Here is a 13,804-nt window from a genome sequence, read left to right on the forward strand (position 1 = left end):
ATTAGGCAAGTTAAGGCACTTCAGGCTATAAGGAAACTAGGTTAGGCAGGACAAGTCTTATAAAGGCATCCCCTGTCACATGAGCCCACTTTCTTCCAAATTGAGAGAGAAGAGGCTTTGCAGCATGGTCTTTTCCATAAAGGAGAGAGATTGAATAGAATATGGACCAAGGATTTTTCACCCTTACCTTAATGAACCCAATAACAAATAAAACCTCTCAGAAGCCTCTCAGATATTTTACAGGGAACAGAATGAATTTGTTTAAACAACTTTTATTTTGCAGTTTTGTTAGGTATTGACATTGAAAGTATAATTTCTTCTAATATTTGATACAAATACACTGGGTCCAGTTAAAAAGGCATCTAGGAGTATACATACTGAGGATACTGTCAACTCAGGAGCGTGAAGGAGTTACAGGCAGAGTTCATGTATGACAACATAACCTATGTATGTCTACCCAGAAATACATCCTATTAACATTCAGTAGACCATACTCCAAGTTAAGTGTGGCTGGGTCGGGAACCAGAGCCTCCCTTTCAAGACCTCAAACTTATTCTAACATGTTCTAATAACAAAGTACTTCTCTCCCATGTCATATCAATTAAGACATGTAAACAATTGAAATTGAAAAGTGGTCCTTTAAACATTTACCTGGATTACATAACAAACTCACCCCATTGAATGCTTTGCTATCCTTTCTCTTTTTCACTAACAGGTAAATCCTACAGGCTGTGTACAGAACAGGATAACACCACCCCATAAACAAGCAACCATATTTTAAAAGCCAAGCACAATTTAGGTTTCTAGTATGGCAAACCACTATTGTACAAAATAAATGAGCAACAATGTTTGCCCCTGAAATCTAGCCAATGAGTTTTCAAGGTCTGAAAGTCTTAAAAATATATGAGCAGCCAAGAGATCTGTCTTGTATTAAAAACCAAGCCAAAAAGCCTCACTCCTTTATATTACAATACCTTTTACTAATCAACAGCAATTCACTTTTGGCTGGATGAAGTCAAAAAGCTATTTATAGTTATCCAAGACAAAGTTACTCTGCATTGTAAGTAAACCCCAGTGCCAAGGATTTGACATACAAGACAAATATCAGTGTCTTCTGCTCAGTGGGAGTCTTTCCCTCAGTTTTTTTTATAAAAGAATGCTTCATTGTGGTGGCACACAAATGCCAAAAATATTCACAAGCATGCTATTGAGTTGCAAAGTCCAACTACATTCATCCTTTAGCAAGTCAAATCTTTATTCTTTGATAAGTCACCCCTTCAATAATAACATTTAACTGACCTTCCAGCTATATTTAGCAGGAAGGCAGAAGTTTCCAGATACTTGCTAGGTGATGAAGTAGGGAAATTAGAGAAATAAAGATTGTGTCTTGAAGGAAATATGGAAATGTGGCCTCCACAACATCCACTTTGGGAAGCTAGTTTAAGGAGTAACTTCAAAACATGTTGCAAAATGCTAAGCATTGCATGCACCATCTGACAAATAAGAAAAATCCTTCAATTTCAGGGCACTATAAACAGGCTATTAGACACTGATTAGCAAAACAGTAAGAAACTATGTAGGCAAATTTTGCAAAATAGTGCAAATAATATTCCAGTTAATCAAGCCCATTCTTTGGGAATAATGAACAGGTTCCCATGACACCACAAACCACATCGCATGAAATGTTTCATAGCTTAGTGTGTTTGGCTCAGGACCTGCAGTATGTCTGACCAATGACCAGGCACACCGGAACTCCAGAGCCATTTCCCACCCTTGTCTTCCCACAGGTATCCCTGGGAACACCATGGGAACACCAGTAGAGAACTTAGGTTTCCTGTGTTAACCATTACTTGACAAAGCAAGCCCTGTACAGAAGGAGGGACAATCATAAGCAACCAGAGAAGCCCAGCACATCCTATCCCTCAGAATGTGAGAGGGACAGAATACTGCTTGTCCTCCTGCCCTTGCTCAGTGCGGCAGCTGCTAAACAGGCAGTGCACCAAGCAGAGGAGGGGGCAGCAGATGAAAGCATGGTTTGCCCTGCACTGCCATGGCCTCCAGTCCTTTAGGCTACAAGCAATGGGGGAAGACTCAAACAGCTGACCAACTGCTGGTTGGGCACTCAGGCAAAGCTGTCAGAGCTGCTCATCCAAAGCTGTTTGGCTCTTGCCACATGGCTCTCTAGTAGTTCAGGCTGCTGCTGGGCTTCTTGTACTGCCCAGGTGCAGACTGCTTGGCAAGGCCAGCAGTAGCTATGAAAAAGCTGTGATGTAAATAGAATAAAGAAATAAGAATTTGTCAAAATTTCAAAGCACAGCTCTCTCGAAAAACATATTCCTGATTCCACTAAAAAACCACAAGACTTTCCCAATAAGAGCTATTTATTCACAAATGCATATAAATCAAAGGTTTATAACTGACTAATATAATTTATGATAATCAATCCTAGTTCCTCACCAAATTAATCCTTTTACTGTCCAAATAAAGTGAAAATTAGGGCTGTGGCTCCAAAGAACAGTAACCAGTGGATCCAAAGATACCAGGCGGGTAGGCAGATTTAACTGCTACTCATTAAGGTTTTGACTCAGGAAAGGAACTCAAGACCCTAATGATCACTTTAAAATTATTAGATGAGAGATTTTTAAAATCTGCTAACATAACTGCACAGCAGTCAAAATTAATTATCCAATACTGCCATCTACAGCATACTGAACATACAGTATCTTCACAAATTTTAATTATCAAGAGCTGATATTCCTTTTCACTTTTTTTCCAATTGTACTGGTGAATAGCCATTTTAAAATTCCAAACTGAAATTAAACTTCCTCATGTTACAACCCAGCTTGAGATCTGTGCAACACCAAACAATATAATTTTATTAAGAAAGGAGATATGAAAACTATGAAGAATAACATCAAAAGTTTGCAAAAATAAATACGGAAAGGCTGTAACTGGAACAAGTATTAAGAAAGGATAAGATAAATTCATTAACACAGTAACCATTCAAATAATATATTATTGGTAGGGTTTTCTACGATAGATTTGCTCAGTGATATGATTTATAGCTGCCATGTGTTCTAATAGCTGAGGGCCTTAATAATAAGGTTGTTCCATATTAACCACTGGGAGGCCGGATATCAGGTACCATTGAGAAGGGAAGTTACTCCCTAGAATTATAGAAAGCAAGGCACAAAGCAATGATAGCCACACTGGTACATAGAAAAAAAGCTGTTCAGAGCTGAATCTATCACTAGAAGATGATTTTCTACCACCTGAACAGGGACTTGGCGTGCATCAACAAGATAATACTACACAACTTAACTTCGACTGACTTTTTAACCAAAGCACAACTTTAATATAAAGATTAAAGCATTGTGCCTACAACAAGAGACAAATCTAAGTTACAGACAGAACTTCAGAAATGGATGTTGGAGATGTGTCATTGCTCCTTTGCCTCAGAAGCTAATTATAATTTGATACTAGCACCTTCTGGTGACTAATTCAATTGGTCTGCAATCACCATACACAAACTTAGTTTAAGCTGCACACCTTGCAGACACAACATCTGACCTAATTTTTGAATAATGTGATCCCCTGCTCTATTTTTGTGCCATCCATCCAGATTAAGTCACAGGAAAGGCAGAAACATACATATTCTTTTCAGGTACAGGAAGTCTCCTACATACAAACAAGTTCCATCCCAAGAACATATTCATAAATTCAATTTGTTCCCAAGTTCAGCAAAGTTAGCCCAGGTACCCAACTAACACAATCAGCTATATATGCATAGTACTGTACTATAATCGGTTTATAACACCACTGGAGGACTTTTGTTGACATCACCAGAGGACTGCTGGAAGTTATACTCCTGGATACATGGCAGTGAGGAAGTGCACCTGTGTTGTTCATCTGATGGGTTCTTCCTCCCATGGTGTTACCATTGGATTGGTGCAACCTGTGTTACACTTTGCTGGACTTAATTATTACAGTACAGTACACAAAAGAACATTCATATCTTTGAAAGTTCACAACTTGAAGATTCATATATAGGGGACTTCCTGTATTTGGTTGGTTCTAATAAAGGTGTGGCCAAACTATGTGGATGAAAAGAAACAAAGTACAATCTACTTGTCCAGAACAACTAAAACATGGTAACAGCCAAGGCAGATTCCAGGCTTCTGGGAAGGATAAAAATGTAATTAATAAACGGTAATAATACTAAATGATAACACCACACCTTTATTAAGGTCAACTGAAAATGGAATAAGGCTGTGAGCACATTTCAGAATCTCCATATTCATACTTCATCAGACTAGATACTACACGCAAGGCAGGGTAAGAAAGCTTTTCTGATGTCATGAAGTCAGCACGTAATCAGTTCTAGGATCCAGTATTGAACAAGCTAGAGAGTGAGCTTGATTTATTTACTCTAAAAAAAAAAAAAAAAAAAATCATACCCTGTCTTTCATTCTTGGAGTTCTCAGGTGCCTACAAAATTAATACAGTTAATAAAGATATTCCATCAATTTAAAACAAAAATAGTTAAACATTAAACCATAACAGAAGACAATAAAACTATAAAACAATATCTAAACAACATTAATTAAAGCAGCAGGTCAAAAATGATAGATGAATGAAAAGAAAGACCTTCACCAGTTCCCAGAAGGTCATTAATGATGTCAGACAAGCTTCTTTCAAAAGTGAGAATGCAGGTTCTGCTGGTCCTTCCCCCATTCCCAACTAAGCATATCCCAAAGCACAGGATACACAATACCTCTGAAAATGATCTTCATAGGTTAGTGATATCAAAGGCCACTGAGAGGTCTTCCAGGATCAACAGGAATGTACCTCATGCCTAGTCCCATGTATAGTTCATCCAACAATAACATTTCAGCCCCAAAACTGGGTCTAAATCTGGACTGAAATGGATCAAGTTAATCTGTTTCATTCAGGAAAACCTGGAGCAAAACTAATCTTTTAGCACTTTAGCCAGAAAAGAAATATCAGAGACTAATAGATATCTCCAATACGGTAGAACGAAGGCACTTTTTCTACTGTGATGACTCACTACATTCTCTTTTTAAAAAGGAAAGAACAACACTTCTTCACACTGAGGCATTTATCATTTCCACCACCCACTCAGCCTATCCACTTCTGAATACTCATATTATCCAGAATGTGCAAGAGTCAAGTGCTCATGCAATTGGCCACACCTCTCCAAAAATGGTACCCACATCCTTTCACTACACAAATTGAAACACATCCCATTTATTTAGACAAGCATGTGCCAGAACCACATTTGCTGGCACTGCCCTAACCATAGTATCTAAGTTGGAATGGATATAAGCAGGCATTGTTCGATACCCCAGTCCTAAAACACTCAAGACTTTAAAGCCAACACTTTGAACTGATTTGCATGGTCAAAATAAGCCATGGTAATAACCCAGCTTTGCTATTACTACTATTAATTTATTCTGATTTGAGTGAACCAGGTGTCTGTAACAGATCAGAAGCCAGTGCCATTGCTTCAACAAGGGAGACACTTGCTTTGCGATTATAGCTTCTGTTAACTGGGCAATGCATTCAGGATGGAATGAAAATTCCAGATATCTACAAGGCTGCCCTACATAAAGTACATTGCAATCTTAGCTACATCTGCACTCTCCAGGAATAAGCACAGGTGATGCATCAGCCCCAGCTGGGCAAAGCACTATTAGCTAAAGCTAAAACTTGGATATTCACATCACAGTTCTTCTGATCTAGGAACCATAATTCCATCAGGGTTAGGCAAAAATCTCCCTAAAAACTCAGGTTAATAGTTTAGAGGTTCTCCTGGAAAACCTCACACCCTTAACGTTGCATGCTCAGGTCAGCTCTACTGACTGTCTTGTCCAGTTTCAATTTCCATTTGTTAGCTCATATTGCCATCTTCAGAGAATGATTCAAGACTTCAACAGCTGCCATGGAAAGGCAGAATGGGGAAAGAGGTGGAAAGAGGAATAGGGAGAGAGAGGAGTATCAATCCACATATTAATCACATTAAATTCCAAAATCCAAAATAACTTTCCCCAGCAGTTTTATGTTAAACAGCAAGGGGAACAAGTCAAAATCATAGCTCAGAGGCCAAGACACTGAGCAGGAGCTGCCCCCCCTGCCTCCGAAGCACCTTCTGAAGCCCGCCCTCTAGGAAAGATTGGACCTGTAACACTGTGCCCCAAGTCCAGTGAGATTTAGCCTACTGAAGGTGCTAGTGGTACTGAAAGGCACTGAGAGGTCCAGGACAAATAACGCCAATGCTATTTCAGTCACAAATGAAATTTAAGTTTTCATCAAACTTAAATGTCATACATACAATCCCGCTTAGCCAAGTGTTTCACCTTTCACATTAACAAATGTGCTAAATCATACAATGCACATGAAAAAAAATAAATTCCTGTTAGTTTTAACATTTTTTTGTACAAATATGCTTCCCATACTCTGCTGAAAATGCTTACAGTCTTGGATAATACTGATAATTATCTGGATACATTTTGGTTCAGACTAGGTTCTAAGTAAGGAAACGGCTTTGGTTGCCCTGTAGGATTTTCTATATTGAGAGAGACGGGACAACCCTGTTGATTTCTCTTGATCTTTTAGTGACTTCCTATAGCATCAACAATGGTGATCTTCTGGGACAACCATCTGAGCTGGGAATGGGGGAGACTGAATTGCAGTGGTTCTACCCCCACCTGAATGGCTGGCTGCAGCTGGTGACACTTGGGGTAGATTACTCAGTCTTGTGAATTCTACAGTACTGTGTCCCAGAGAGATCATTTTGTCTCTCATAACATTTAACACCTACATGGAGCCATTGATTAGGCCCATCCAGAATTTTGGTGCAGCCTGCCATTAGCAGGCTGTTCTTCTCCTTTTTATCTCCATTAGGTGTGGCTATAGATATTAGATCAGTACCTACCAGCAACAATGGACTGAAAGAAGGCTAATAAACTGAAGCTCGATTCAGACAAGACTGAGAAGCTGTGAGAGGAGGCTTCTTCTGACCAAAATTAAGGTGTTCATCCTGTTCTGGATGGACTACACTCTCAGGACCAAAATACCTCATGGAGTACCTCTCCTGGTATGAACCTACCCAGGCATTATGATCAACATCTGATGCGCTCCTCTGAGTGTTTCATCCAAGGGTGGTTTGGAGAATGGCAAGAATGAACAAGGCCATTTCAGTGGCAGCCCACTGAATTTGGAATGCCCTTACGACTGAGGTCTGCCTAGTGCCAGCTTTGTCATGTTTTTAGCACCAGGTTCTTTCTTTCCTCTTAGCCTGACACTACCATTTGTTTTATCCTGGTCTCTTATTCTAATTGTTCAGCTGTTCTGAACTGTTTTAAAAAGTTATATGCTAAATATGGACTATGTTTAGATTGTCTTGTGACAGCTTGGACAATTGAGCTATATAGAAATGAAATAAATGAAATGAGCTCAAGGCTAATCATGATACATTCTCATAAGATCAAATCATGGTTGATTGTTATATATCAATGTGCCCGTCTCTTCAGAAACATCAGCAGACTTTCAGTCAAGCTGACCAAATTTATAAAGAGCACAAAACAACAGGGATACCAGTAAGCCTCAAAACTCAAGAGGATTATAGGCAACCCAAGGAGGGGAGAAGGCTTGTGTACATGGAGGTGCAATCTTTGTCTCTCCACTCCTTCTGTCCTGCATTTTAGCTAGAAGATAATTTTGTCTATCTAGCTGCAGCGCTTCAAGTGGGGAGAGAAAGAGGCTGGAGTGCCATAAGGATACATTACAGCCTGGTGGACTTGGTCTCCTTCACAGACTACCCCGTGGAATACCCACTTTACCCCTCTTCAAGGTCATTCCTATGACCTCGGAAATACAGCTGGAGCAGTTCTTTCTGAACCAGCTGTATGTAGGGGTTAGAGGAAGAACGGGATCCAAGCATGGATCCCCAGTCTGAAAGCAGAGCTGTTTTTCTGATCTCAGATCTAGAAAGTCAAAGCATCCTACGGCCCGCCAGACACTGTCTAGGGGCCATATAATCACTCTGTCCAGATATGTTTTAATCCTTTATTTAAGCAGTAGTCCGTAAGGGATATGAAAGGCTTCTTTCCTTATGAATGTGGAGGTTTCTACTCTACAAATGAGATGTATTAATTACAATTCCTTATATCCTCAGTGAGATACAAGTAGAACAATACACTGAAATTCCTATATAAAACTGAATTCTCTAAAAGAAATGGTATGTGCTGAACTTTTTACCTGTAATTTTGTATCCATAAGCAGCCAACTGTCCAGCCATGTATTCTCCATCTGAACTATTATGGGAACATCCCCATGTGCGTATCCAAATTTTTTGTACACCAGGAATCACACTGCCAAAGAGGTGAAAGAAAAATAATTCCAATGTGCAATACATTCAGCAATACATTTGTTCATCCGTTTCCTAAATCCACATGAAAATTTTCATTTAAATACACTGTTCTAAACGTATTTTCTCTCAGAATACATATCTGTTAATATTTTGAGTCAAGAAAAGAATCAGAACATTCCGGAAGTGTAAAAACAATATGGATAACTAAGTTTTGAACTGCACATTAGTACAGGTGGTACAAATCAAATCAGTATGTAACAAATTCACAAAGACTGGATTCCTCAAACTTTTCTCCATGAATATATTTTTATTTAATATTAATACTGTTTATTATTGTTACAGTCTTGCCACATGCCTCAGTCAGAATAATGTCTCTTAAATGCCAATATATGAAATTACAATCATGAGATGTCAATGCCCATGTACATTGACATTAGATGTCAATGCCCATGGATGTCAATGCCCATTTGAAATATGAATAGTATGACTCTTTCTTGATTTGTTATGCTTTAGAACACATACAATGCTAACACCCAAATTTGAGAGCAACAGAGACAGCTCAGGATCTCAGTAAAATCAACTTATCAAACAGGAAGTGTCAAATGCTAGACTCTGTTCTGACAGAATAATCTCCCTGACACCACAGGAGATTAAGAAACAGATACATGTATGTTGTGAGCCGCCCTGAGGTTTCGGCAAGGGGCAGCATAGAAATGTTTTAATAAATACACGCAAGTGTTATTTATTTCTTTTGTTCTACTTCAGACTGCAAACTTTTTCTTAAAAAGAAACATACCTGTCGCTGGGAGGATCGTCATCTGCTTCTACATTCTTTTCTGAATGCCGTTTTCGTACTTTGGGAAGAACGCTTTCCCTCCTGAACTGCCGCTCGTGAGGCTTTGGCTCTTGTGCTGACACAATATCTTCAATGTCTTCAAGGAAAGAATTGCAGGCAGCAGACATTTTCTACAAAGATGGAAGTACAGGGTGACCAAGTAAGAATTTAAATCATTATTTTAGATGCTTCCATTTTATCTTTAACCTCTCAGAAAACATTGGTTAATGGGATGTTGTTCAACCATTATTGTTTTGGATGCTATACAAACACTGTCAGTAAATAAAATACAAACTCTAATGACCCAATATTAAAACAACTGCTTCTGTCTCTTTAATAATATTGACTATACAGCTCTACTCTGATAATGCAAGGAAGGTTACTAGATTTATCTATACAATTCCCAACCCAATATTCTGTGAGACTAAACACACACCATTATTTATTAGATTTATCTGTATATTTTTATGCCACCTTCATGGAAAACATACCCTTTCAAGTTAATTCATATAAAAATATACAAGTAATTTTAAACTACAAAACACGCATACAAGTATTAAACATAAAGCAGCATAAGAATCCCTCTTAAATCCAGAAAACAATCCACAGAAATCATAAAGGTAGATAAAGCAAGTCAAGAATGAATCATTTTAAACAGCAGCAATTAAACTAACAATCCAAATTTTAAACAAATCGCTGGCTACCAGACCATTTCCAAGCATAAGACAAACCCTATAAGACGGAGAAAGGGCTACCTGAAGATTATCTTCTCCCATATAAGCCTGCCTGATCCTTAAGATTTTCTTGCCAAATTGCTTCCCTCAGAGGCACTTTTCAGGGCAGCCTGAGAGAAGGTTTTTCTGGTGACACTCCCTGACTGTGGAACTGCCCTGCAAGGGAGGTGATGTTAACTCCCCTCTGCTGTCCTTCTAAGGGCAGGCAAAGACCAGTTTATTCAAGAAGGTCTTTGGCCCTATTGGGCCTGTTGCAATGGGTTATAATCCTTAAACCTTCCCCCCATGGTTATGTTTGATTGTATTTCAATGTAATGTTTTAATTTAAAACTGTTTAACCCACTTCAGTACTATTTTTCAGTAGAACACAAGTGGAATACAAACCAAATAATAAACACAATATATATTAGCCTATATAGAGTCTCACCTTGTCAATCTGTTACTTACTGCACATCAACAAAACAATTGACAAGACCGCACACCATGCAACTATAAATGCCTGCCTGCAGAAGACCAACAAAAACCTATTAATCTTTTTAAAAATGGCAATCACAGTTATACAATTTTCAAACAACTGGGAAAAAATACAACTTCAATTACATTTTTGAAACCCCTAGAAAAAGCAGCAAATGAAAAGGGGTAGTTAGTGACTGCAGCAGCAAGGAGGAGACTAGACAGGTTGCCACAAACGACTTTGGGATTAAGGGGATGGGATGAGAAGAACGAGCCACAGTGAATCTGATCACCTCTTGGGGGCACCGTGCACTGTTCTACAAACAACACACACTGCATAGCTTATTCACAGAGGACACAGTAAAATGCTAATGTGCTCTCTGTCTCAAATGTATCAGTAATCATTGCTTTATGCTGTAATCCTAAACACAATTAGTCGGAAAGTCCCACTGACTCCAATTAAGATTTACTTCTGAGTAAATATTGATAGGATTGCATTACTGGATAATACAGTTCTAGCACTACAGTTCTCTATATATCTACTCAGAAATAAGTCTAAGCTCAGTTTGCTTACTCCCTAGTAAACAGGAGTAGGATCGCAATCTAAATTACATATTCAAGCAGAGGAAAGGCACTGATAATTTTATTTAGGGGAAACTGAAATGGTATTTGGAAAAGAAAATGCTATACTATTGCTTTGCAAGTTTCTGTGGTCACAAGGAGGTCTGCACTTGGGGCAAGGCCCTCCACCTCACCTTCCTTTCATGCTCGTCTGAGACAGAATGCCTGGCATCCCTGGCTGCCGGTCATATTGACTGGGGGCGATGGTGTGGTCGTTAGAGTGATGGACTGGGAACCTGGGATTTCCAAGTTCTAGTCCCCACTCAGCCATGGAGCCAACTGAGTGACGTTGGGCCAGTGACAAACTCTCAGCCTAATCCACCACACAGGGTTGGTATCGTGACGATAAAAGTGAGAGGAGCAAAACGATGTAAGCTTCCTGGAGTTCCCCACAAGATGGGGAAAAAGCGAGGTATAAATGGCAACTAATCATAAGAATCGCCCCGGGCAGCTTGGAGCCTTCCGCTCCTGGAGATCGCGGACCAGCAGACTTTGCCAGGGGCATCTCTCCACTGCGGGGGGGTCTCCTCTCGCCGCAGGCGGTTGCCAGCAGGGGCTCGCGTGCGGGAGGTGGGGCTCACAGGAAGAGTGACAGCCCGAGGACGACCCCGCACACGCGGAAAGCCCCGGGGGAGGGGACGGGACGGGGGGGCTTTTCTAAAGGAGGAGAAGGGAAAAAAAGGAAAGACCAGACGGGTCGCACCAAGAGCAGCGCGCGCTCGCCTCTACGCAACCGGGCACCTCACAGCCGTTTCCAAGCAGCCCCTTCCGCCTAACTGTGAATATTTACATCTATCCACTCTTGCAGATAATAGTGACAGCATTTATATCTATCATGAAAAGTGACGAAGATTATAATAATTATAAAGTTCACCTGCAAAATCAGAACGCCTCGCAGGTTCACATGGACGCCGCCATGATGCAGCTACGCCTTCTTTACGCGTAAATAGGTGGGAACATATGACGGCGGCTCGAGAGGGTCAAAAAGGTTGTTTTCAGCAACGCGAAAGCGGAAGGAGGGAGGAAGGGTTTTGATGAGGGGTTTTGATTCCCGAAATATAATCAAGCTGGTTGACTGAGAGTCTTGAGAATAAGAGAAGGGAAGGTGCAATTCTGTGGAAGTATAGGCAGAGAAAAGGCCTACAACTCCCAGCATGCCATAGTCAGGTTTGTTGGCTGGTGCATGCTGGGAGTTGTAGGCTTTTTTTTCTCACTCCCAGCTGTCTTAACTTACACAGGATGGCTATTGAAGCAGATTTTCCTGAGTTGCTCGAAGGGGATTTAGTATCTTGTCTAGAGGACAAATGTACATTTTTTCCTTTATTCAGAAACCATCAGATATTAACAACGCTGGAAGAGATGGTCGTCTTCTTTTCCTTTCTTTCTTTCTCCAAATTGAAATATGTCAGACAGTAGCAATTACGGGGTGGGGTAGGTGATGGGAAAGAAGAAACTTCAGGTTAACTTGCAAAGACTCAAGTTATCTAGCAGTAAACGCCTTTGAACTGGAGAGGACTTCCTTCTGTGTAGGCATGCATAGGATTATACTGCCATTTATTGTACTGTCCAGTTAACTTTAAAGACTGGGCTGTTACTATCCAAAATCTTTTTGCAATCTGTTGAAACGTACAAAATAATAATAATAGATTTTTAAAAATCTAAATATAGGAGTATTATATACATTGCTTGACTTGCAGGCTCCTTCCAACCTTAATTGACTCTTGGTTAAATTCACATTTCCACTCCGTCAAATGAAAAAAAGGATGGAAAAAGCCAATATTAAGGGCATTAGAGTTGTCCCTATTTTGCAGTAGTTCTATCAATAAAAAAAATTAAAGATCTAGCCACAATTATAAGTTATAATTACATTTGTTGGGTTGTAACATCATTAAACTTCTGGGCTTCCAAATTAATAATTTAAAACAATTTCCATTATTGCTCCACGAGAAAACAACTAGTGTCACCTAATAAATGGAAGCACTGTCTTTGCATTCATTCATTTTTTCTATAAATTTTATTAATCAAGTTTACATAAACAATACTACTAACATCATAGTAATGAACATAATTAAACACTACTAAGCATAAACAATACAGTAATAGCAGTGCTACCTCCACCAGGACCAACAAATGCCACTTAATGTAAAATCATTTATTCATTCAGGTTGCCCCACTCCCACTTCCCTTCCAGAACTGCATTAACTCATTTTTTTTAAACTTCATAAAAAAAAAAAAAGTTACTTTGCAGATGCTCAAATCCTGGAGGTGTAAAGAAAAGCCATTCTCCAAAAATCACAGTCCACTCATCCAAGATAGTAAGATATTGCCAATATAACTGGCAATCTCTTTTATCTGTTATCCAAGCAGCAAAACGTAGTTGCTGGACTTATTTCTGAGCAGAAGGCTATCAATGGCTATGTGCTACCTCTTATCAGGGGCAGTATGCCTGCAAACACCAGTTGCTGAGGTGCTTGGGCAGGCAGAGCTCTCATACTCACCCTGCCTGAGGAATCCTTGGTTGGTCACATGTGAACAGATCAGTCCAGAATGACTTTTTTTCCCTCAGATACCAAATTACACTTCTCCAACCCATTCTCTCCATTCTATTTAGATCATGCTACTATTCCTTTGAGGGGGTGACAAAGTATTGGGTTGGCTGCAGTACTGAGGTCCATCTGGCAGAGGATTAATAGCATTCTCCAGCCAAGTTTCGGGAATGTTGCTATATGCTATAGAAAAATGCACCTGTCCAGTCACTCTGTGGCTAGG

The 13,804-nt window shown here is 39.7% G+C and overlaps 1 protein-coding gene across 2 annotated transcripts in view; it reads right to left on the minus strand.

Annotated features, from left to right (window-relative positions):
* Positions 1 to 12,074, minus strand: part of CDKAL1 (CDK5 regulatory subunit associated protein 1 like 1) — a 334,585-nt gene extending 322,511 nt beyond the window's left edge. The window contains exons 1-4 of one of the 2 annotated variants that reach the window (XM_044426357.1): positions 11,910 to 12,074; positions 10,389 to 10,464; positions 9,189 to 9,358; positions 8,281 to 8,393 (exon numbers count right to left, since the gene is read on the minus strand). In XM_044426357.1, coding sequence (XP_044282292.1) covers positions 8,281 to 8,393; positions 9,189 to 9,355 — 280 coding nt within the window. In that variant the 5' untranslated portion in view covers positions 9,356 to 9,358; positions 10,389 to 10,464; positions 11,910 to 12,074. The remainder of the gene's footprint in view (positions 1 to 8,280; positions 8,394 to 9,188; positions 9,359 to 10,388; positions 10,465 to 11,909) is intronic. The other variant, XM_044426358.1, reaches the window with a different exon arrangement.
* Between the last annotated feature and the right edge of the window lie 1,730 nt (positions 12,075 to 13,804).

This window comes from Varanus komodoensis, unplaced genomic scaffold, assembly GCF_004798865.1.
Source record: "Varanus komodoensis strain SLA01 unplaced genomic scaffold, ASM479886v1 scaffold17, whole genome shotgun sequence".
Classification (NCBI taxonomy): Eukaryota; Metazoa; Chordata; class Lepidosauria; order Squamata; family Varanidae; genus Varanus; species Varanus komodoensis.